Genomic DNA, 26,754 nt, shown 5'->3' with positions numbered 1-26,754 from the left:
TTCCACTGGACACACACTGGTCTGATTAACCCATTCTGACCTGAGATCAGATTAAAAAAATGTCAGTCGTTCTTCGATTTTTCAGAAAAAGCAGACCTACAGGCTCGTAGCGCGCCACTCGGTGGCGCGCTATGAGCTTGTAGGTCTGCTATTTTTAAATAGCTAAATTACAACATAATTTAAAGTTATAGTTTAAAACACCAAAAGGGGTTCCCGCCCAGAATGGGTTAAACTCTATAGACGGGCCTGTTTACTGATACCTGTCCATTTAAACTCTAGACGGGCCTGTTGACTGATACCTGTCCATTTAAACTCTAGACGGGCCTGTTGACTGATACCTGTCCATTTAAACTCTATAGACGGGCCTGTTGACTGATACCTGTCCATTTAAACTCTAGACGGGCCTGTTGACTGATACCTGTCCATTTAAACTCTATAGACGGGCCTGTTGACTGATACCTGTCCATTTAAACTCTAGACGGGCCTGTTGACCGATACCTGTCCATTTAAACTCTATAGACGGGCCTGTTGACTGATACCTGTCCATTTAAACTATAGACGGGCCTGTTGACTGATACCAGTCCATTTACACTCTAGACGGGCCTGTTGACTGATTACATTTTATTTAACCTTTATTTAACCAGTAAAAAAACACATTGAGACTGAAGTCTCTTTTACGCAGTGTGTACTGGCCAAGACAAGAGGCAAAATAAGTGACACAGCTCTGCCAGTAACCAAAAACAGGACAGACATACCAATGCTCATAAATACAGTACCCACTACCGAAGAAGCTTAAAAGGGAGAACAGGAACGCGACCAATAAGGACTAATAAATAAAAACTAAGCAACGGAAAATGCTAGTAGACTAAAAAGCATCATGTTATGCTTTAACTATTGAAAAATAGCAGATCTACAAGCTCGTAGCGCGCCACCGAGTGGCGCGCTACGAGACCAGTGTGTGTCCAGTGGAAACCTCGTATGAATCTGATCTCAGGTCAGAATGGGTTAAACTATTATCATTACCTGCCAAACAGACTGTCATGGTCTCTACAGTCAGTTACCTGCCAAACAGACTGTCATCATGGACTCTTCAGTCAGTTACCTGCCAAACAGACTGTCATGGACCCTTCAGTCAGTTACCTGCCAAACAGACTGTCATGGACTCTTCAGTCAGTTACCTGCCAAACAGACTGTCATGGTCTCTATAGTCAGTTACCTGCCAAACAGACTGTCAGTGACTCTACAGTCAGTTACCTGCCAAGCAGACTGTCATGGACTAGTCAGTCAGTTACCTGCCAAACAGACTGTCATGGACTAGTCAGTCAGTTACCTGCCAAACAGACTGTCATGGACTAGTCAGTCAGTTACCTGCCAAACAGACTGTCATGGACTAGTCAGTCAGTTACCTGCCAAACAGACTGTCATGGACTAGTCAGTCAGTTACCTGCCAAACAGACTGTCATGGACTCTTCAGTCAGTTACCTGCCAAACAGACTGTCGTGGACTAGTCAGTCAGTTACCTGCCAAACAGACTGTCATGGACTCTTCAGTCAGTTACCTGCCAAACAGACTGTCGTGGACTAGTCAGTCAGTTACCTGCCAAACAGACTGTCATGGACTAGTCAGTCAGTTACCTGCCAAACAGACTGTTGTGGACTAGTCAGTCAGTTACCTGCCAAACAGACTGTCGTGGACTAGTCAGTCAGTTACCTGCCAAACAGACTGTCGTGGACTAGTCAGTCAGTTACCTGCCAAACAGACTGTCGTGGACTAGTCAGTCAGTTACCTGCCAAACAGACTGTCATGGACTCTTCAGTCAGTTACCTGCCAAACAGACTGTCGTGGACTAGTCAGTCAGTTACCTGCCAAACAGACTGTCATGGACTAGTCAGTCAGTTACCTGCCAAACAGACTGTCGTGGACTAGTCAGTCAGTTACCTGCCAAACAGACTGTCATGGACTAGTCAGTCAGTTACCTGCCAAACAGACTGTCGTGGACTCCGTACACGGAGCACACACTGAGGTCGATCAGGCCTTTGGGTTTGGTCGCCCTCTTCTCGCTCTCAAAGTAGATCAGCTGGGCGTCGTTTCCCTCCAGGATGAAATACAGGTTCTTCCACCGCTTGCCTTTTCCTGGAGAGAGAGAGAGGGAGAGAGAGAGAGAAAGAAAGAGAGAGAGAGAGAGAGAGAGAGAGAGAGAGAGAGAGAGATTTTTCGGTTTTTATATCAATAATGTCCTTTTGATCAATCTCCATCCTGGGCGCTGGGCGATACTGATTGACGAATACCGGACTACTCGCCTCTGCGAGTGGTCTTCACCTTTGGCGAGATGTCTTCCCCTTTTGGCGAGAAGTCTTCACTTTCCGGGGCGGGTTCTCCGAGAGAACTTGCCCCGGAAAGTGAAGACTTCTCGCCAAAAGGGGAAGACATCTCGCCCCGAAAGTGAAGCCCCAAGATGGTCTGTTGCTGCCCTCAAAAGGCCCGAAATAATTCCCAGATTAGTGTTAGACACCTGACTTAAAGGTATATTCAGTGATTTCACATAATTCCAATATCACTTATTTTTTTGTTTTGTTGTGATAATCCTCTCTACTATAGAGTGTGCTGACCATATAAGGAGTTCCTCCCTGTCCCCAGTTAACCCCTGGGGGTCAAAAAACCTTAGGTTTCGTTTTTGGCTCTCTATCCTGATTGGATGAAAGGCTTAGGTCCCAGCCAAAAACGAAACCTAAGGTTTTTTGAGTGAAATCACTGAATATACCTTTAATGAACTTTTTTTACACTTGCAGAAAATAGCTAATAGTAACTTGCAGAAAATGAGCTTGTTGATCTGCTATTTTCAGCATGCAAGTTTGCAACCAAATGTAAAATGACTTATACTTGATCTCTTGTCCACTAGTCCAGTGTTTCTATAATAAATAGCCTCTGTGTCTGCAGCGGCCAGGAGGCGGTGTGTGTGTGTGTGTGTGTGTGTGTGTGTGTGTGTGTGTGTGTGTGGGGGGGTAAACAGTCAGCAACACGTTAAATTTCTACTTCTACTAAAGAAAGAGGCAGCGATGGAGCCATAAGTCCATATCCATAAATTCGGGGACATAAATTGCGCAAAATACTGTTAAACATGACGGCAGCAGTGTAAGCAACCCCGGCTGATAAAAGCATGAGCTCTCGAACTGATGATTTAGAATGTTTAATTCCAGAAACACCGTAAGAACTATAGGTGGAAAAACACACAAACGGTACACAAATGTTACATAATATGGCTTCTGACGAAGACAATTGACAATATGCAGTTGCAGTTGCTGAAAGTGAAGAAAACACTAGCCAAAAAGTGAAGACTTCTCGCTAAAAGGGGAAGGCATCTCGCCCCCGAAAGTGAAGGACACTCGCCAAAAGGGGAAGGAATCTCGCCCCGGGCCGAGTGGTCTTTTTGGCGAGTGGTCTTCACTTTTTGGCGAGTGGGCTTCACTTTTTGGCGAGTCGCCAAGACCACTCGCCAAGACCACTCGCCAAGACCACTCGCCAAGGGCGAGTGGTCTTGCTACCCTAATTGACAGTCCTGAGCACTCAGCGTGTTAAACAGGATGTATCCTATATTAACAGGATGTGTCCTATATTAACAGGATGTATCCTATATTAACAGGATGTATCCTATATTAACAGGATGTGTCCTATATTAACAGGATGTGTCCTATATTAACAGGATGTGTCCTATATTAACAGGATGTGTCCTATATTAACAGGATGTGTCCTATATTAACAGGATGTATCCTATATTAACAGGATGTATCCTATATTAACAGGATGTGTCCTATATTAACAGGATGTATCCTATATCAGTACCTTTATTAAACAGGATGTATCCTTTCTTGACGATGTTCTTGTAGAAAGCGTCTTTGGGTTTCCGTCGGACGGTGTTGTAGATCTCCTTACCGTCCACGATGTCGGAGATCACCTGCTCCTGGTGCTGGGAGGAACACATTTATACACACTTAGATCACCTGCTCCTGGTGCTGGGAGGAACACATTTAGATCACCTGCTCCTGGTGCTGGGAGGAACACATTTATACACACTTAGATCACCTGGTCCTGGTGCTGGTAGGAACACATTTAGACACATTTAGATCACCTGCTCTTGGTGCTGGGAGGAACACATTTATACACACTTAGATCACCTGCTCCTGGTGCTGGGAGGAACACATTTAGATCACATGTTCCTGGTGCTGGGAGGAACACATTTATACACACTTAGATCACGTGGTGCTGGGAGGAACACATTTATACACACATAGATCACATGTTCCTGGTGCTGGGAGGAACACATTTATAAACACTTAGATCACCTGCTCCTGGTGCTGGGAGGAACACATTTAGACACGTTTAGATCACCTGCTCGTGGTGCTGGGAGGAACACATTTATACACACTTAGATCACATGTTCCTGGTGCTGGGAGGAACACATTTATAAACACTTAGATCACCTGCTCCTGGTGCTGGGAGGAACACATTTATACACATTTAGATCACCTGCTCCTGGTGCTGGGAGGAACACATTTAGATCACCTGCTCCTGGTGCTGGGAGGAACACATTTATACGCATTTAGATCACCTGCTCCTGGTGCTGGAAGGAACACATTTATACACACTTAGATCACATGCTCCTGGTGCTGGGAGGAACACATTTATACACACTTAGATCACATGTTCCTGGTGCTGGAAGGAACACATTTATACACATTTGGATCACCTGCTCCTGGTGCTGGGAGGAACACATTTATACAGACTTAGATCACATGTTCCTGGTGCTGGGAGGAACACATTTATACACATTTAGATCACCTGCTCCTGGTGCTGGGAGGAACACATTTATACACATTTAGATCACCTGCTCCTGGTGCTGGGAGGAACACATTTATAAACACTTAGATCACCTGCTCCTGGTGCTGGGAGGAACACATTTATACACACTTAGATCACATGCTCCTGGTGCTGGGAGGAACACATTTATACACACTTAGATCACATGTTCCTGGTGCTGGGAGGAACACATTTATACACATTTAGATCACCTGCTCCTGGTGCTGGGAGGAACACATTTATACACACTTAGATCACATGTTCCTAGTGCTGGGAGGAACACATTTATACACATTTAGATCACCTGCTCCTGGTGCTGGGAGGAACACATTTATACACATTTAGATCACATGCTCCTGGTGCTGAGAGGAACACATTTAGATCACATGTCCCTGGTGCTGAGAGGAACACATTTAGATCACATGTTCCTGGTGCTAAAAGGAACACATAATATAAAACATAAGATTAAACATTTAGAAACAAACAGATCAACCGTTCTTGATGCTACAATAAATACATACAATTAAATAAATGATACATTGTAATTATATTTTGAAACCTATATGTTTACACGTGTACATGTTCACGTGTAAACATATAGGTTTCACTTTGCCCTATTATTATTATTATTAACGCATTCTGACCTGAGATCAGATTCTAAAAATGTCTTCTATATCCTGACAGTTTTTCATTCTGACCTGAGACCAGATTCTAAAAATGTCTTCTATGTCAGTCGCTCTTCGATTAAAAAAAAAAATAGCAGACCTACAAGCTCGTAGCGCGCCACTCGGTGGCGCGCTATGAGCTTATAGATCTGCTATTTTTCAATAGCTAAAGCACGACCTGATGCCAACGCCAAAATGGGTTCCCGCGCAAAATGGGTTAAGGATGCAGCTCGTTCATTTTGATACCGGGTACTGGATAAGCCCAAAGCTTATCGATACCGGGTACTGGATAAGCCCAAAGCTTATTGATACCGGGTACTGGATAAGCCCAAAGCTTATTGATACCGGGTACTGGATAAGCCCAAAGCTTATCGATACCGGGTACTGGATAAACCCAAAGCTTATTGATACCGGGTACTGGATAAGCTTGTTATTGGGTTTTTTCGCGATCGGTTATTGAGCTAAATCCAGAATTATTTGTACCTGAACTGAAACTGCATCCTTCAGGTTGTATTAGGAGTAGTAGTATTATAGTATATACAGTATGAGTACATTAGTAGTAGTAATAGAGTATATACAGTATGAGTACATTAGTAGTAGTAATAGAGTATATACAGTATGAGTACATTAGTAGTAGTAATAGAGTATATACAGTATGAGTACATTAGTAATAGTATTATAGTACATACAGTATGAGTACATTAGTAGTAGTAATAGAGTAATAGAGTACATTAGTATTTGTACCTGAACTGAAACAGCATCCTTCAGGTTGTATTAGGAGTAGTAGTATTTTAGTATAGAGTAGTAATAGAGTAATAGAGTACATTAGTATTTGTACCTGAACTGAGACAGCATCCTTCAGGTTGTATTAGGAGTAGTAGTATTATAGATTACAGTAATAGAGTAATATAGTATTTGTACCTGAACTGAGACAGCATCCTTCAGGTTGTATTAGGAGTAGTAGTATTATAGATTACAGTAATAGAGTAATAGAGTATTTGTACCTGAACTGAGACAGCATCCTTCAGGTTGTATCCCTCCACGATCTGCTCTTTCTTATAGTGCTCGATGATGTCATCAACGCTGGACAGAAAGACAGACAGACAGACAAGACGGGTACAACCCATTACAATGATGTCATCAACACTGGACAGAAAGACAGACCAGGGCCCTCGTCCCATCAGAGATGACTTCAGAGAAGCAGTGTTGTTTTTGGCAGCACATTTCTATTTTAGTTTTAGTCATCGTCTCCTGAATAGTTTTCACTTAGTTTTAGTCACATTTTAGTCACCTGGAATGAATTAGTGTTAGTCTAGTTTTAGTCGACTAAATGTCATAAGGTTTTAGTCGACTAAATCTACAGTTGATTTAGTCGACTAAAATGTATTTTTGCAGCGCGACGCGTTGTGAGATCTGCTATTGTAGATCTCACAGTAGCTGTAGCTGTTGTAGATCTGCTATTTTACTTATACTGGATCTGTTGACCACCCTTCCTAACATTTTAGTCTAGTTTTTATTTGTTGACGAAATTGTCAGTATATTTAGTCTTAGTTTTAGTCACTATAGCACAGTTTTCATTTAGTTTCCATTTAGTTTTCTTCAGTGGAAAAGGTAGTTGACGGACATTTTTCGTCTTAGTTTTAGTCGACGAAAACAACACTGCAGAGAAGACCTGAACTCCTCAAGATTCACAAAATAAGGCCTAAAGCGACATATAAATACCATATACCGTATGAAACACAAGACTCTCTGCTTTCATAACGAGAAAAAAAAACCCTGTGAAGTGAGCGGTGCAACTCTGACAGAGTCATCCATGTCTTCTCTGAGGTTCTCTCTGGTGGCCGCAAGCTGCATTCAATAACCAATTTCTGACAAACTGTACATGGGATCAACGTGTACTGTTTAGGAATGCTCGCAAAGTCTGTGCAAAGAATGCTAGCATGCATCTTTAGCATGTTAAGAGTAATACAGTAGTACTAGTATTATATTGTATATTAACCTGTTGTAGTATCTTATACATTTACAGTAGTAGTATTATATTGTATATTAACCTGTTGTAGTATCTTATACATTTACAGTAGTAGTATTATATTGTGTATTAACCTGTTGTAGTATCTTATACATTTACAGTAGTAGTATTATATTGTATATTAACCTGTTGTAGTATCTTATACATTTACAGTAGTAGTATTATATTGTATATTAACCTGTTGTAGTATCTTATACATTTACAGTAGTAGTATTAAATTGTATATTGACCTGTTGTAGTATCTTATACATTTACAGAAGTAGTATTGTATATTAACCTGTTGTAGTATCTCCCTCCCATCATGTACTGGTTGTTGGGCGTGGGGCAGATCTTAAACCTTTGGATGTTTTCATTGGTGCGAAAGAACAGCGAGTAATCTCCTGGAGTGTTGTCTGAGGGGCGAACGAGGAAGCTGCACACCTGGCCCACTGAGAGAGAGAGACATAGGGACACAGAGAGAGAGAGAGAGAGAGAGAGAGAGAGAGAGAGAGAGAGAGAGAGAGAGAGAGAGAGAGAGAGAGAGAGAGAGAGAGACAGAGACAGAGACAGAGACAGAGACAGAGACAGAGACAGAGACAGAGACAGAGACAGAGACAGAGACAGAGACAGAGACAGAGACAGAGACAGAGAGAGACATGGACACACACAGAGAGAGAGAAAGAGAGAGAGAGAGAGAGAGAGAGAGAGAGTAAAATGGACAGGTTATTTAGATGAATCTAAGATGGTTAAAATTTGAAAAACAAGTAGTAATAATATAATTTTAATTATATATTTAATATTAATACCTGTCATCAGCAGCGTGTATAATAATATTAATAATAATAATATTAATACCTGTCATCAGCAGCGTGTATGCTTCCTGCTTGCTGATCTTCCCGTGATACCACCTGGTAATTAATTTACACAAACCGGATCAATAAAAGTCAAATCAATATTACAATGTTTTAACTCCAATTTTAGTCTTGTCATTATTTCTCTGTCATTGAAACATTTTTTGTAAATAAAATAAAACATATTTTGAAAAGAGAGTAAAGTTTAAACTCACACTTTTCCTTCGTGCGGATCCTCTTCCCGCCCCTGAAAAAAAAACAACATCGCCATTATTGAACGGCACAGCTTCCTTCCAGCCAATCACAGCGGCCAATGTCGGCGCCATATATGGGCTATTAATTATGGTGACAATTCCATTCTCAAACTTGGAGGATATTAATACAATTAGTAGTTAGTTAATGAGTAGTAATAACATTTTGTTGTCTTTTTGTTATGTTCAATTTTGAAATAATTCCACTCTGGAGTGAGTGTGGAACTATAGTGGCCCTCTGGAGTGAGTGTGGAACTATATTGGCCCTCTGGAGTGAGTGTGGAACTATAGTGGCCCTCTGGAGTGAGTGTGGAACTATAGTGGTCCTCTGGAGTGAGTGTGGAACTATAGTGGTCCTCTGGAGTGAGTGTGGAACTATAGTGGCCCTCTGGAGTGAGTGTGGAACTATAGTGGTCCTCTGAAATGAGTGTGGAACTATAGTGGTCCTCTGGAGTGAGTGTGGAACTATAGTGGTCCTCTGGAGTGAGTGTGGAACTGTAGTGGTCCTCTGGAGTGAGTGTGGAACTATAGTGGTCCTCTGGAGTGAGTGTGGAACTATAGTGGCCCTCTGGAGTGAGTGTGGAACTATAGTGGCCCTCTGGAGTGAGTGTGGAACTATAGTGGTCCTCTGGAGAGAGTGTGGAACTATAGTGGTCCTCTGGAGTGAGTGTGGAACTATAGTGGCCCTCTGGAGTGAGTGTGGAACTATAGTGGCCCTCTGGAGTGAGTGTGGAACTATAGTGGCCCTCTGGAGTGAGTGTGGAACTATAGTGGTCCTCTGGAGAGAGTGTGGAACTATAGTGGTCCTCTGGAGTGAGTGTGGAACTATAGTGGTCCTCTGGAGTGAGTGTGGAACTATAGTGGCCCTCTGGAGTGAGTGTGGAACTATAGTGGTCCTCTGGAGTGAGTGTGGAACTATAGTGGTCCTCTGCAGTGAGTGTGGAACTATAGTGGTCCTCTGGAGTGAGTGTGGAACTATAGTGGCCCTCTGGAGTGAGTGTGGAACTATAGTGGTCCTCTGGAGTGAGTGTGGAACTGTAGTGGTCCTCTGGAGTGAGTGTGGAACTATAGTGGTCCTGTGGAGTGAGTGTGGAACTATAGTGGTCCTCTGGAGTGAGTGTGGAACTGTAGTGGTCCTCTGGAGTGAGTGTGGAACTATAGTGGTCCTCTGGAGTGAGTGTGGAACTATAGTGGCCCTCTGGAGTGAGTGTGGAACTATAGTGGTCCTCTGGAGTGAGTGTGGAACTATAGTGGTCCTCTGCAGTGAGTGTGGAACTATAGTGGTCCTCTGGAGTGAGTGTGGAACTATAGTGGCCCTCTGGAGTGAGTGTGGAACTATAGTGGTCCTCTGGAGTGAGTGTGGAACTGTAGTGGTCCTCTGGAGTGAGTGTGGAACTATAGTGGTCCTGTGGAGTGAGTGTGGAACTATAGTGGTCCTCTGGAGTGAGTGTGGAACTGTAGTGGTCCTCTGGAGTGAGTGTGGAACTATAGTGGTCCTCTGAAGTGAGTGTGGAACTATAGAGGTCCATAATCTCACCACGTCCTCCACCAGGTCTTCTACGATCAGGCCTCCCTCTTCGGTCCTCACGTTGCTCACCCACATCCAACCGTCGTCCAGTTCGTTGTGAACGATGAACATGTCTCCTTTCAGGAAGCTAAAAACATTATTATTAATATTATTTTGATTAGTATGTCTCCCTTCAGGAAGCTAAAAACATTAATATGAATATTATTTTGATCAGTATGTCTCCCTTCAGGAAGCTAAAAACATTAATATCATTATTATGATTAGTATGTCTCCCTTCATGAAGCTGAAGGGTAAATATTGTTATGAATATTATCCATCAGTTCTTCTGGAAGTTTGTAACACAATGTACACAATGTATTCATTCATCAGCCTCTCTTAATCCAGAGCGATTTACAGTAAGCAGAACACATGGTGAGAAAATACATCACGTACATAGAAATACATGTATTACATACATCTAGGCTCATACGTGAGCTAAGAACCTAACATCTGTCTTAACAGTAGAATATCTACAGGATATAATGAAACTATGAGTCTACACCAGGGGTACTCAACTGGCGGACCGCGGTCCACGACCGGACCGCGGACCACCTCTCTGCGGACCCTAGGCATCAGGTCAGGCTAGCAAAAAAAAAACTCTCCTAAGCTCAGGCCAGGCCAGCCACAGTCAATTTCAATTCAATTCAAATAGAGGGAAGAAGTTAATAATATAAATAACATCAGATGGTGCATTTCTCATGTGAAATTGCTGCAAAGGCCCCCAAAATGTCCCCCAAGGGCCCCCAAAATTCTGGCGCGCGCTGTGCGCGCGCGCAGTGTGGTTTGGATTTGGAGTTCCACTCTGCACCCCATTATTGGTTGGTTGGAAGGGGATCTGATTTGTATAAGCTTGGCTTGACCATACTAAACGGGCATAGAGCCCCGCTCTCCGATGGACGCCGCGCATGGGACCGGACCTCGGTCTTATTCAAAAGAATATTTGTGGACCTTCATCATTTCTAGTTGAGGACCCCTGGTCTACACTATAGAGTGCTGTCTATAATAATAATTGCTATCTAAGTTACATGAGTTGAGTCTTTAAGGGCTAAGGGAGGGGCTACAGGCTAAGATAGAGTCTGGAGAGGTGGGTTAGGGTTAGCACGCACGCACGCGCACACACACACACACACACACACACACACACACACACACACACACACACACACACACAGTACCTTATCTCATCGGTGTCAGGTACTTTGGTATAAGGCAGAATGGCGCGGACTCTCCTCCTGTCTTCTACAGGCTGGAAGACAATTAGCAATTTAACAATTTAATTAAAATATATCTAATGGCACTAATTATTATTGTCTTCTACAGCCTCAGGTACTCTTTGAATAAGACAAGCAATAAGACAAAAATAAAACAAAATAAGACAAGCATGGACACAGACTGAAAGCATGTCCTTGTGTTTTAATCAGATCAGTGTGTGTCCAGTGGAAACCTCGTATGAATCTGACCTCAGGTCAGAATGGGTTAATCAGACCAGTGTGTGTCCAGTGGAAACCTTGTATGAATCTGATCTCAGGTCAGAATGGGTTAATCAGACCAGTGTGTGTCCAGTGGAAACCTCGTATGAATCTGATCTCAGGTCAGAATGGGTTAATCAGACCAGTGTGTGTCCAGTGGAAACCTCGTATGAATCTGATCTCAGGTCAGAATGGGTTCATCAGACCAGTGTGTGTCCAGTGGAAACCTCGTATGAATCTGATCTCAGGTCAGAATGGGTTAATCAGACCAGTGTGTGTCCAGTGGAAACCTCGTATGAATCTGATCTCAGGTCAGAATGGGTTAACACATTTGATGCTCAGGACGAGCATACTGTGGGAGGAGTAGTGCGTCAAAATAAAGGTTACTCTAGAAGAATAACGTGTTACAATAACAATAAAGATTGGGAAAACACACTAATAATAAAAAAAAAAATAATAATAATAACACATTCTGACCTGTGGTCAGATTCTAAAAATGTCTTCTACATCCTGACAGTTTTCTGAAAAAGCTATGTTTCTGTGTCAGTCGTTCTTCGATTTTTCAAAAATAGCAGACCTACAAGCTCGTAGCGCGCCACTCGGTGGCGCGCTATGAGCTTGTAGATCTGCTATTTTTCAATAGCTAAAGCATGACATAATGCTAACACCAAAAGGGGTTCCCGTTCAGAATGGGTTAATAATAATAATAATGATGTAATGTCATGTTCTCACCTCTGGGGGCGCCACTGGTGACAGCAGCTTCTCTCCTTTGAGCAGACAGGAAACGTAGCTGTAGTAGCCAATCAGGTCGGAGAGAGACGAGAAGCGACGCCCACCGATGTAATAGTCTCCACACATGGCGATGATCCTTAAAGGGTCAACGATAATATATGTAAATATATGTAAATCTATGCAATAGTCTCCACACATGGCGATGATCCTTAAAGGGTCGACGATAATATATGTAAATATATGTAAATCTATGCAATAGTCTCCACACATGGCGATGATCCTTAAAGGGTCAACGATAATATATGTAAATATGTGACCAGTGCCAGTGATTTAATATACAAGGGGGACATGGTCATTTTTCAGTTATTTACATACAGTATTATGAAACTGCACACTGTATCCTTTCATATGATGTATTGGTCATTGAAATTGGGGGGGAAATGAAGAAGATATGACCATTTGAAACTTGTTGAACCAGAAATGTCAAATTAGAGAATCCCCCCTTCAAAGATATCAGCAGTGATCTGTGACTTTAGGGGGCGCTGTTTTCCCTTCATTCCTCCCTTTAGTTAACAAGCAGTGTTGCCATGTCTGCTTATTATAATTAGATGGCCTTGTTGTCTCCACCAGGCCGAAGGCATGTGGGGAGAGTATGTTTTGCACTTCGTCCGTCCGTGTGTCCGTCCGTCCGTGTGTGTGTCCGTCCGTGTGTCCGTGAACAGCTAATCTCGGCCACCGTTAACCCGGTCGATGCCAAATTTTGCACACACACTCCCTGGATGCCAACGATGAACCTCTGCCCCAAACTTTCCAGAACGGCCTGTTATAGCGCCACCAGGAGGCCGCTTTGTACAAAACAAGTTTTTTCACAGTACACCTACAGATTTTGTCCAAACATCACGCAAATTAGTACACAGTCTCTCTAGAGCCATTCAACGAAACGTGTCTTTCAGATTTCTCAGACTCCATCCTGATTGGTTAAGATTGGCATCCAAAGTTCACAGGAGTGCTCAGTTTCAAACAAAATGCTGCAAATCATGAACACATCGCGTGATTTCCGTGAAATTGTGCACGCACATTCCCACTAGGCCGAGGACGAAATGCCACATGAACAATTTCAACTCAGCCTCAAGGTGGCGCTATAACTGGCCGAAAAGTGTTTTTACCTCTAACTGCACGGATCTGTGGATAACCTGGTGGAGACCTGTGCCCAGAAGGGCACTTTTTCTAGTTTCTAAAGAAAAATAATTCATAGGCCTACTGTACCAATAAGTCTTCACAATTAGAGAATGTTGTTATAATTGATAGTTTGCCTGTTATCTCTCCTTTTTTAAATAGGCTACTGCATTTATTTGGCATTTTGTACAAAATACGATGGTTAATACTTCTTTCTCTGCTATTTCTGTTAGCCAGTTAGTAAAAGACTAGTATTATCTTCAAAAACGATTGTGTACAAAAAGCGGAATTTTAGCAGAATTTGCAAACTTTGAAAGTAAAGCTGATTTTCTGATTAGCATTGGTTAGCATTGCTTAACTCAAACTTAAAACATTAGACATAGTGACATGTTTAAGCAATTACAATGACTTAATGACACTAAAACGACTTTCTGATGTAATAAAAACATTCTTTAACATTCCAACTGTGTTAATGTGGCTAAAAACGAAAACCACCAAAAAAAGAAATGAATTTTATTTTCAGCTATAACTGTATATCAACTGTGCCGACTTGTGGTTGAAATCACTGGCACTGGTCACATATATGCAATAGTCTCCACACATGGTGATGATCCTTAAAGGGTCAACGATAATATATGTAAATCTATGCAATAGTCTCCACACATGGCGATGATCCTTAAAGGGTCGACGATAATATATGTAAATATATGTAAATATATGCAATAGTCTCCACACATGGCGATGATCCTAAGGGGTCGACGATAATATATGTAAATATATGTAAATCTATGCAATAGTCTCCACACATTGTGTGTAGGATAGCGTTACCGCAGTCCAAGCCCCCCGCCTCCACTGCTCCGTCTTCCTCCTTAGTGCCATAGCGCAGCCCTCTTCATCATAAATACATACTTGTAGGCCAGGCAACTTTGACGATGGAGAGGGCCACTATATTTCCACACTCACTCCCTAGGGCCACATATTACTGTTGTAGCAAAAATAGACGATCTACAAGCTCAAAACGCGTTTGAGCTTGTAGATCGTCTATTTTTGCTATATTCAAATTTAACTCTTGAATTCTTTTTTGCTCTTTTTGAATTGGAATCCTGAAAATTTACATTTTTATGTAATTTCAAATGCCTTTAATTATACTTGTGTTGAAGCAATGAGCTACTAATTTAGACTGAAGTAATAACAGCGGGTCCATGTGTTGTGGAATTAACCCTAACCCTAACAGCTGGAACCAATATTATATCAGTATTCTCATTCTGACATGAACCTGAGGGCCACATTAAGTGAAGGTGCCAGTTGCCCACCCCTGTTGTAGGCTATATAGCCTACACATTACACAAATAACAGAATTGCCATTTTGTATTATAATAACATTCTAGGAAAAAATCACAGAAAATCACAGAGCCCGAGGCTCAGCCCGGCCCGACTAATTAGCATATTATTTTGGGCCCGGCCCGGCCCTAAAATGTTGGGGGCCGGGTCGGGTTCGGGCAGAAAAATGAGAACTCTGATACGAGTGACTGACAGTCAGTTATTTTCTGATATGAGTGACTGACAGTCAGTTCTTTTCTGATATGAGTGACTGACAGTCAGTTCTTTCTGATACGAGTGACTGACAGTCAGTTCTTTCTGATATGAGTGACTGACAGTCAGTTCTTTCTGATATGAGTGACTGACAGTCAGTTCTTTTCTGATATGAGTGACTGACAGTCAGTTCTTTCTGATATGAGTGAACATTTTAACCCATTCTGAACGGGAACCCATTTTGGTGTTAGCGTCATGTTATGCTTTAGCTATTGAAAAATAGCAGATCTACAAGCTTGTAGCGCGTTGTAGGTCTGCTATTTTTGTGTGTCCAGTGGAAACCTCGTATGAATCTGATCTCAGGTCAGAATGGGTTAAGATGGCACCATGTTATTCTGCATAGAGAAACACTTTCATGAACCAGGGGATGAGCGAGTGACGCCAGGACTCTATAGGAGAGTGTGTATATGTGTGTGTGTGTGTGTGTGTGTGTGTGTGTGTGCATGCGTGTGTGTGTGTGTGTGTGTGTACCTGAAGTGGTTCACCACGCTGGTCATGCTCAGGAAGGACAGGACGAAGGAACCCGGCCGGCGGTCGCTCTCTCTGATCAGATAGCTTCCTGGTTCCCGGGCCTGGCGCAGCCTCTCCTCTGCGATGGTCCGGTCCAGTTTACCATGGTACCACCTGGAGAACACACACAGGGTCAATGGTCCGGTCCAGTTTACCATGGTACCACCTGGAGAACACACACAGGGTCAATGGTACGGTCCAGTTTACCATGGTACCAAAAATAGCAGATCTACAAGCTCATAGCGCGCCACTCGGTGGCGCGCTATGAGCTTGTAGATCTGCTATTTTTCAATAGCTAAAGCACTGCTATTTTTGAAAAATCGAAGAACGACTGACATAGAAACAAAGCTTTTTCAGAAAACTGTCAGGATGTAGAAGACATTTTGTAGAATCTGATCTCAGGTCAGAATGGGTCAAACACACAGCAGTCTGAGGTCCCAAACACACAGCAGTCTGAGGTCCTAAACACACAGCAGTCTGAGGTCTTTAAACACACAGCAGTCTGAGGTCTTAAAGACACAGCAGTCTGAGGTCCTAAACACACAGCAGTCTGAGGTCTTTAAACACACAGCAGTCTGAGGTCTTAAAGACACAGCAGTCTGAGGTCTTAAAGACACAGCAGTCTGAGGTCCTAAACACACAGCAGTCTGAGGTCTTTAAACACTAGGGTTGGGTGATGATACGAATACATCGTCAATCGCGAATATACGAATCCAATCGCCGAATATTTCTATTAGGCGATTTCTCTGGACGATTTAGCCCAGATAACCTGTAAAGTGTGAGCAACATGTGAATCAATTTGGCCCAGCAAAGTAGTAACAGCGGCCGGGTGGAAATCCCCCGTTATAATGGTATGCTCCCACAGTCCCCGCACTCAGCACTGTCAGCAGCCAGCATCGGGCACCGCGGCACTTACGGCAGCCTGGCTGGGAGCCGAGGGAGGCTGTAGCCTACATGTTGTTTAAGCTCCGGAGTCCAGACCCATGCAGTTTAATAATATACAGTCACAACAGAATGCACACTGCTGTCTCGTGTCTCATCACAATCCCAATGCGCCACCCGTGAGTGGCGGGGGGGGAAATAAAAAAACTGTCTACTAGTGTTAGTGTATAGGCTCGGGGATCATAATAGCGCTTAGCTTAGCGTGTAGCCAATACTGGTGCAACCCACTGATTGAACTTCATCTCCGCCTGTAATCCAAGTTATTTTTATTGACAACGTGAACTAACCCCGACACCAGCGCTGCAAAAATAGACAGATCTACAAGCTCTCAACGCGTAGCGAACGGCACTGCAAAAACAGGCAGGACGCGATGCCTTGAGAGCCTGTGTGGATCAGCCCGGCCACAGCAGCTTGTGGGCTCCGCTGGCTCCGAGCCTCCGACGACCGGTGCGGGGAGGGAAGGGAGAAAGTTACCCTGGCTGCGCAGCTGCGCTGCAGTCTGCAGAAACAGACTGATCTACAAGCTCTCAACGCCTAGCAAACGGAGCTGCGAAAACAGGCAGGACGCGGCGCCTTGAGAGCTTGTAGATCTGGCTTTTTTGCGACCTGCAGTGAGCTGTTCTCACTTTACTTTTATGACACGAATACATCGTCAATCGGCGAATATTGGTCAGACGATTGGCGGTTGAAAGAAATTGGCATATCGCCCAACCTTATTAAACACAGCAGTCTGAGGTCTTTAAACACACAGCAATCTGAGGTCTTAAACACAGCAGTCTGAGGTCTTTAAACACACAGCAGTCTGAGGTCTTTAAACACACAGCAGTCTGAGGTCCTAAACACACAGCAGTCTGAGGTCCCAAACACACAGCAGTCTGAGGTCTTTAAACACACAGCAGTCTGAGGTCCCAAACACACAGCAGTCTGAGGTCTTTAAACACACAGCAGTCTGAGGTCTTTAAACACACAGCAGTCTGAGGTCTTTAAACACACAGCAGTCTGAGGTCCCAAACACACAGCAGTCTGAGGTCTTTAAACACACAGCAGTCTGAGGTCTTTAAACACACAGTAGTCTGAGGTCCTCCTAAACACACAGCAGTCTGAGGTCTTTAAACACACAGCAGTCCGAGGTCTTTAAACACACAGCAGTCTGAGGTCTTTAAACACACAGCAGTCTGAGGTCTTTAACCCATTCTGACCTGAGATCAGATTCTAAAAATGTCTATTACAACCTGACAGTTTAATTATTAACCCATTCTGACCTGAGATCAGATTCTAAAAGTGTCTTTGATTTTTCAAAAATAGCAGACCTACAAGCTCGTATCGCGCCACTCGGTGGCGCGATATGAGCTTGTAGATCTGCTATTTTTCAATAGCTAAAGCATAACATGATGCTGACACCAAAATGGGTGCCCGTTCAGAATGGGTTAAACACACAGCAGTCTGAGGTCTTTAAACACACAGCAGTCTGAGGTATTTAAACCAGGGGGGCAGTCAGCCAGATATTTCGTGAAGCCTCATTTGAAATCGGTAGTTCATATAATGGCCTGTTGTGGCGCTGGACTGGACCCAAAAAGCCCCATAGCTCCATAGAGGCCCATGTATTTTGGCCCAACTTCACCTAGACTGTATTACCTTAACACAAAAAATGCTGGAAACGTATCCATACGCTTTATTAATATCGAACGCCGTACGCGCGAAGCGTATCTATACGTTTTATACGTTTTTTTATTGCTTACTGTACATCAACGTCCTATGCTCCAGGACACCGAAGAAACTAACAGCGATCGTCTCCAGGAAGCTCCAATATGTGATCCGGGAGTAAAAAGCCCCTCCCTCCTGAAAAGAGGTCTGTCTGTGGCGAAGACGCTCCCTCCTCCAATGCCTCCATTACACGTATGGGTCTGCACGGCAACGGCATAGACCAACGCAGATGTCAGGGCATCTAAAATGGAGTTACCCATACTCTAGTAGTAGTCTAGTGTCTGTGAATACACTCGATTCCCCCTCCCCTCCTGTTTCTACATGGTTTCTCCCGAGGAATCTTTGTGGGGGGAGTCTCTTCTGCCCGGATCGCATTGCAGTTTGAGTTCCCCCCCCACTGGCCCCAGGCCACACTGCGCCTTGCAATCGCCTTGCACCGCTCTCTCATTCTCGGAAAAAGATATAACGCAGTCGTGTCGATTTGCCCTCTGCCAGTATATAAACCAAGAATAATCTTCAACGATCGCCATTTCATAACGTTTTCAACACGCACACGGCACACGCCATGATCAACTAACTGCCTGGCTACGTCTTCAGTCTTCACCAGCCATCGCTATCCGTTGTGTGCATCGCCATCGCGTCTTCACTTTGTTTGTTTGGGCAAAGAAACACGATCAGCGATGGAAAAGAGCTTTATATCCACGGCAGATAAGTAATGACGTATTATCGAAGGACCGCCATGATCAACTTACTGCCTACGTCTTCGTCAGCCAATGCAGCCATCATCGCTATCCGTTGTGTGATTGTGGATGTAGGCTATATCCACGGTATCGAGAGAGACGCCCGGCTGTGATATAGGTCTTATCACTGCAATTATAATGAATAAAAAGGCTACAATCACACAACGGATAGCGATGGCTGCATTGGCTGGTGACAACGTAGCCTCGGTCCCAGGCAGTTAGTTGATCATGGCGGTCCCTCGATAATACGTCATTACTTATCTGCCGTGGATAAAACTCTTTTCCATCGCTGAGCTCTACTATACGTGCTTCTTTGCCCAAACAAAGTGAAGACAGCTAGCGTTGTCCAACAAAGCAGCCAGTTATTTGATCATCTCTCTCTCCTGTGCTTCTTTCCTCAAACATGTCCAGACATGTCAACCTCAACCACTAAACTCACCGATCCAGTAACGCATCTCACCGTTATACTATCGTTCTGAAGGCAGATATAAAAATAAACATAAATAAATTATTGTCATATACATACTACACACTGAATGAAAGCCCTAATTGTCTACTTTTAGGAGGAAAACAAATACATAATATTGATCCCATGTACAGTTTGTCAGTAGGCTATTGAATGCAGTTGTTCAGGTCCAACTATTATTCACAAAATAAGGCCTATAGCGACATGTACATATTATATACCGTATGAAACAGAAGACCCTCTGCTTTCATAAGAAAAAAACTAATACTGTAATAATAATAAAAATCACACCCCTGTGAAGTGAGCATTTCCTCATGAAGTTATCATAGCGAGTTATAAAGGTTTAAAGTCACAGAGATTGACAGGCAGATATAAACATAAATAAATTATTATCATATACATACTACACACTGAATGAAAGCCCTGAATGTCTACTTTTAGGAGGAAAACAAATTTACAAATATATACAAATATAGTTTGTCAGTAATTGGCTATTGAATGCAGCTTGCGCCCACCAGAGAGGATTTCAGAAAATGCATGGACCAGAAGAACTATTATTCACAAAATGAGGCCTATAGCGACATGTACATACTATATACCGTATGAAACAGAAGACTCTCTGCTTTCATAAGAAAAATACTTCTACTGTAATAATAATGAAAATCACACCCCTGTGAAGTGAGCAGTGCAATGTTGCGCAACATTGCACTGCTCACTTCACAGGGGTGTGATTTTCATTATTCAGTATGTACATGTCGCTATAGGCCTCATTTTGTGAATAATAGTTCTTCTGGTCCATGCATTTTCTGAAATCCTCTCTGGTGGGCGCAAGCTGCATTCAATAGCCAATTACTGACAAACTATACATGGGACCATGTGTATTTGTTTTCCTCCTAAAAGTAGACATTCAGGGCTTTCATTCAGTGTGTAGTATGTATATGATATTATTTGTGTTCATTTTTATATATGTCTGTCAATGTCTGTCAACTTCAACCTTCCATATCTCTGCTGTTTTTTCAAAAGAGCAGCGTGCTGCGAAAAGCAGGTGTTAGAAAAAGGTCAATATCTCCAGAATGGAAGATGGTAGAATCATAATTTTTTTTTTAAATTGAAGTGGACTAGTTTGGCTTCCTTTTGATTTATGCGGTGTGATTCTCGCTATAAGAGGCCCCTCGCTGTGGGCCCCGAAAAAGTTCAGAAGTCCCAATGTTAATCGCTCAGCACCACCAAGCCTGAGCAAATAGAAAACTCTAGCAATCAATGTGTTAATAAACATGGTCATGAATACTTTCTTCTTCCAGTCACTAGTTTAAAGTCTCATTTCTAATGTCATAATATTCTTTTTGGAAAATGATGGTCCCATTAATTAAAAAAATGACCATAAAGTCGCGTATGTTCTGAGGGGCGTGGCTACCGTTACAGTCTATGATCGGTATTCCCCTCCCACTCAAGAGTCTTCTCCTCCCACTCGAGTCAAAATAAAAACCAACGGAGAAGAAGGGGGGAAGTCCCGCCTCGTTGTCTGGGCAGCCAATGACCAGCTGGTACAAAACGGAGCCAGCCAATGGCCAGCTGGTACCAAAAGATGGCGACTTACATCAGGAATTAGCATATCATTACAGGCTTCATTTTACGTTCATGTTAGACCCGGGGAACGCTTTGTCCATATTTTTTACAGTCTATGATTTAAACACACAGCAGTCTGAGGTCTTTAAACACACAGCAGTCTGAGGTCTTAAACACACAGCAGTCTGAGGTCCCAAACACACAGCAGTCTGAGGTCCCAAACACACAGCAGTCTGAGGTCCTCTAAACACACAGCAGTCTGAGGTCCCAAACACACAGCAGTCTGAGGTCTTTAAACACACAGCAGTCTGAGGTCTTTAAACACACAGCAGTCTGAGGTCTTTAAACACAGCAGTCTGAGGTCTTTAAATACACAGCAGTCTGAGGTCCTAAACACACAGCAGTCTGAGGTCTTAAACACACAGCAGTCTGAGGTCTTTAAACACAGCAGTCTGAGGTCCTAAACACACAGCAGTCTGAGGTCCCAAACACACAGCAGTCTGAGGTCTTTAAACACACAGCAGTCTTGGGTCTTAAACACAGCAGTCTGAGGTCCCAAACACACAGCAGTCTGAGGTCCTCTAAACACACAGCAGTCTGAGGTCCTCTAAACACACAGCAGTCTGAGGTCTTTAAACAGTACAGCAGTCTGAGGTCTGTGGTGGAAAAAATGCATATAAATACTATGGTATTGATTCATTGAATGTAGCCTACTAGTAGATGATACTCTACACTCTAATTACCACCTGTTCCTCATTAACAAACTCATTAGAGACTGCCGACTCATGTGAACCTATTTCAAACTGTGTGAGTTAACTATAGAATAGAGTCCATTTAAGGAATGACCATCTCTTGTTACTCCTGAAACTCTGTACACTGCTGAAAGTATAAAATATGTGGGGGACATGTGTGTGAGGAGTTCGGAGGGAAGCTCTGGAGAGAGACACTAGTCTCTCTCTGGTATGATGACATATACAATAAAGAATGGAGTTTGAATCCTGATGGTTGAGTCCTGCTTCTTCCTGATGTTGCTTACTTACTAATAGTGAGACCATTAATTTCCATTGCAGGTCCCAAACACACAGCAGTCTGAGGTCCCAAACACACAGCAGTCTGAGGTCTTTAAACATACAGTCCTCCATAAATGGAATTTTTTATCTCTGGGACCCCCAATTTATATTGTAAAATCAATGTTAATTTAACTGAGAGTGTACAAATGGAACCAAATGGACCCTAACGGGCCATTAACAGCCACACACACACACACACACACACACACACACACACACACAGCAGTCTAACGTGCACGACCACACACACAGCAGTCTAACGTGCACGGCCACACACACACACACACACAGCAGTCTAACGTGCACGACCACACACACACAGCAGTCTAATGTGCACTGCCACACACACACACACAGCAGTCTAACGTGCACGGCCACACACACACACACACAGCAGTCTAACGTGCACGGCCACACACACACACACACACACAGCAGTCTAACGTGCACGGCCACACACACACACACACACACACACACACACACAACAGTCTAACGTGCACGGCCACACACACACACACACACAGCAGTCTAACGTGCACGGCCACACACACACAGCAGTCTAACGTGCACGGCCACACACACACACACAGAGCAGTCTAACATTTTCGACCTATTCGGTGTCGGCCCGAATAGGCAGAAAATATATCACCGAATAGTGTATGCAATTAATGCATTCTGACCTGAGATCAGATTCATACGAGGTTTCCACTGGACACACACTGGTCTGATTAATGCATTCAAAAGAGCTGAATAAATGTTTTATGGGCCCATAATAGTGATTATTATTTAAGTTTTGCCATAACCATTTATTTTGCCATGAATCAGGTATAGCTTTAAGGTACAGCAATGGTAGGAAAAAAATATATAGAATATTAATCATATTTGGATATTCGGTTTTCGACCAACTGTTTCCTATAGTCGGTTTCGGCCAATAATTTCCCTTTCGGTGCATGCCTAACCCTCAAGGCTCATACATAGTCTGGATTTTCGGTGGTGAGGTGACCACCGAACTACAAAATGACGTCACTGAGGTGACCACCGAACTACAACATGACGTCACTGAGGTGACCACCGAACTACAACATGACGTCACTGAGATGACCACCGAACTACAACATGACGTCACTGAGCCGCGGTGAAGAGCAAACCACCGCCACCGCTCCAGCCCCTTCTCTCTGTTTTTACTCACCACCGCTCAACGTTATTTCAGCTCCGGTGGTCAGCTCACCACCGGAGCGGTGGTCAGCTCACCACCGAAAAAAAAGTCCAGACTATGAAGTAAATGGGTTTTCAATTAATTGAGTCCCGGGATGCAGGGATGGTCTTTTAGATGAGTCCCAAGGACATTCTATGAGTCCCACTTCAGCGATGTTAGGAGTCATTTTTTGCCATTTTTACAAATTGCAGCATTTCATTTTATATGGTTATATTCATGTAGAAAACAGAAGAAGAAATTATTATTATAACTAAAGCTAGAAAAACAAACTAGAATTAAAAACAGTAGTAGTACAACAACCTCTGCAGGTCGTTGTTTTATTGCGTCCCTTAACCCATTCTGACCGGGCACCCATTTTGGTGTCAGCATCATGTTATGCTTTAGCTATTTAAAAATAGCAGATCTACAAGCTCATATCGCGCCACCGAGTGGCGCGATACGAGCTTGTAGGTCTGCTATTTTTGAAAAATCGAAGAGCGACTGACATTTCTAGAATCTGATCTCAGGTCAGAATGGGTTCATCAGACCAGTGTGTGTCCGGCGGAAACCTCGTATGAATCTGATCTCAGGTCAGAATGGGTTAAAGGGACACTTTTAGATTTAGAACACTTTCCCGGGGGTCTTTATGTGTGTAATATGTGGTTTTAGATATTTTAGATTGTAGCAGTGAGCCCAGTGTCTCTGATGTCATGGACACTGGGCTCACTTCCTTCCTGGACTACACTTCCCAAAATACTTTGGTGCACTGCTCCTCCTTGTGGATAGGGGAGGTCTGTCTTACTGAGTACACATGTAGTCCAGGAAGTAAGTGATCCCAGTGTCCATGACATCAGAGACACTGGGCTCACTGATACAATCTAAAATATCTAAAACCACATATTACACACATAAAGACCCACAGGAAAGTGTTCTAAAGCTCCTAAATGTCATTAACATATATTTTTTAGCAAGTGTCCCTTTAACTATAAACTGCGTTTTGGGATGCAGAATGCACCCTATTTTAATCTCTGGAATAGGCCTTTATGGGTCTGTAACTCTGAGTGTTTGTACACTCGCTGAGTTAAATTGACATTGTTTTTACAATATACATTCAGGGGGTCCAGGAGATAGAAAAGCCATTAAATGGGCATTCAGGTCAAATCGGGGGTCCTTGAACTTCATCACTGCTGGAGCCGTAAAAGTCTTCTCTTATGGGGGTCCCTGGCATGTATTTTATAATGAGGGTCAATTTGGGGGTCCTGGACACGATTGATTCGATTACAATTCATCGATTCATCGTTGCAGCCCTATCACACACACACACACACTTACACGCGTGCACACACACACACACGCACACTTACACGCGCACACACACGCGCGCACACACACACGCGCACACACGTTTGAGGCGAGGAATCAATCGGTTTGACTAATAACGGGTTAATAACAACAAAATCACACCTGTGTGAACTGAGCGGTGCAACTATACATTTATTGTTATAGTTACTGTACTGTACTGTACTGTACTGTACTTTCATTATTTTGGGGACAAATCTTCTAGAAATTACAGTTACTGTGTGGGGGTCCCTGGGGGGGTCCCCGGAACATCCAGACCCCCAGGAACGCACACAGGGGGGGAAGGGGGAGGGGGGAGGGCATACTGTACATAGACACATAGCTGCGTATTGAAAAACAACAACAACAACAATAATAAAGTTAAGGTCCTTACTGGTTGGTTGGCGGCGCGGACAGCGGGAACACCACCTCCTCCTCTTCGAACTCGGGACCGTCCTGCAGGTCGTCTCTCTCGTCCACCGTGCCCAGGACCCCCGAGGAGGGGGGCGGCGGACCCCCCAAGCCCCCCGGAGGGGTGACCAGACCCCCTAGAGGCAGTGGCAGGGGTCCCACTCCCGGAGGGGTGACCAGACCCCCTAGAGGCGGTGGCAGGGGTCCCACTCCCGGAGGGGTGACCAGACCCCCCAACGGCAGCGGAGGGAGGAAGGGGACGCCGCCGGCCGTCGGTGACCCCCGGCTGGGAGCCTCGCCCCCCCCGCCGCAGTCCCCCGTCATCATGACCGGCTGGTAGATGTCCTGGGTGGGGGAGTCGGGGGACCCCGAGCCGGTGCTGCTGCTGCCGCCGCTGTTGTTGTTCTGCTGCCCCAGATCGGCGCCTCTCGGCCGGCACAGGGACGCCGGGAGGTCCCGGTGGTGGTGCTGGAGGAGGAGGTGGTGGTCCGGGGCCGTCGGACCGGGAGGAGGGACCCCCCCGACCCCCGGGTCCTCCGCGCTCAGCTCCCCGGCCATCATGTCCGTTCAGAGGGGGAGAGAGAGGAGCCTAGCCCCGGTCCTTCCTTCTTCCCCTCTGGCTCCGAATCACTGATTTAATAATAATAGTAATACTAACAATAACAATACTAATAATAATACTAATCACAGCTTTACGGTCAAACAGTAAAAAGCCCTCAGAAAAATAACAACACAAAACAAAACAAGACAAAGTTGTTTTCTGTCTGGAAGTGAAAACACGTTCCAGCAGCTAGCCTAGCCGTTAGCCTCACGGAGCTAACTAACTTTAGCCTGTTAGCTTCGTGTTAGCGTGGCTCTTTAATGTAGATAAACAGCGATAAATGCAGATTTATAAATGTCATGCACGGTTAAAAACACGAGTCTCTGTTGTTTGTAAATCTGTGTTTTTAGAGTTTATAAACTGTTTGTTTGTTGTTGTTTTTTTAAAACTCTTTAAGCTCCTGTTTGGAGCGTTAGCTTGGAGGCTAACAGGCTAGCAGCAGCTTCTGGGATGAAGACAAACTTCATCATTTCCTGAGTTTAAAGTTCATGTTTTTATGGAATAATATTTAATATAAATGTCGTTAAAAAAAACCCACACACGCCGAGAAGAAGAAGAAGCAGGTTAACGTTCATTAATTCATATAAAAACATACAAAACAAATGTGTGTTTTTTTTTCCTCTTTTCCAGTTGCTGATCATTCCAGTCAGTCCATTTGTGTTGAAGAAGCTGTGTGTGTGTGTGTGTGTGTGTGTGTGTGTGTGTGTGTGTGTGTGTGTGTGTGCGTGCGTGCGTGTGTGTGTGTGTGCGTGCGTGTACACACACACACACACACTGTCAAAACACAAATCATAATAACAATATGAATATGAATAGTATGAAGAAGAAGAAGAGGAGGAACATTGATATTATTATTATTGTTATTATTGCTCTAGTTCACATCAAAGCAATTCAAAATATGATTAAAAACTGTTGAAATTTGGGAATTGAAAAGAATATATATCTATAACAGTTCATATCAATGAAGACAATGATTATTTATCTTTAACAATAATAACAGTAATAATGGGTTCATGTGTTTGGCCCATTTGGCCTCTCCCGA

General features: G+C 43.7%; 1 protein-coding gene across 1 annotated transcript in view; it reads right to left on the bottom strand.

Annotated features, from left to right (window-relative positions):
• Positions 1-26,359, bottom strand: part of rasa1a (RAS p21 protein activator (GTPase activating protein) 1a) — a 45,784-nt gene extending 19,425 nt beyond the window's left edge. The window contains exons 1-11 of the mRNA XM_083777249.1: positions 25,095-26,359; positions 15,638-15,790; positions 12,398-12,533; positions 11,372-11,442; positions 10,167-10,284; positions 8,594-8,625; positions 8,383-8,435; positions 7,826-7,976; positions 6,524-6,602; positions 3,841-3,964; positions 1,977-2,133 (exon numbers count right to left, since the gene is read on the bottom strand). Of these exons, the coding sequence (XP_083633375.1) occupies positions 1,977-2,133; positions 3,841-3,964; positions 6,524-6,602; positions 7,826-7,976; positions 8,383-8,435; positions 8,594-8,625; positions 10,167-10,284; positions 11,372-11,442; positions 12,398-12,533; positions 15,638-15,790; positions 25,095-25,672 (1,652 nt within the window). The 5' untranslated portion in view covers positions 25,673-26,359. The remainder of the gene's footprint in view (positions 1-1,976; positions 2,134-3,840; positions 3,965-6,523; positions 6,603-7,825; positions 7,977-8,382; positions 8,436-8,593; positions 8,626-10,166; positions 10,285-11,371; positions 11,443-12,397; positions 12,534-15,637; positions 15,791-25,094) is intronic.
• Positions 26,360-26,754: the final 395 nt, after the last annotated feature.

Source organism: Protomyctophum parallelum (assembly GCF_964188405.1).
Source record: "Protomyctophum parallelum genome assembly, chromosome: 11".
NCBI classification, from domain to species: Eukaryota; Metazoa; Chordata; class Actinopteri; order Myctophiformes; family Myctophidae; genus Protomyctophum; species Protomyctophum parallelum.
This window is presented reverse-complemented; position numbering and strand designations above follow the sequence as displayed.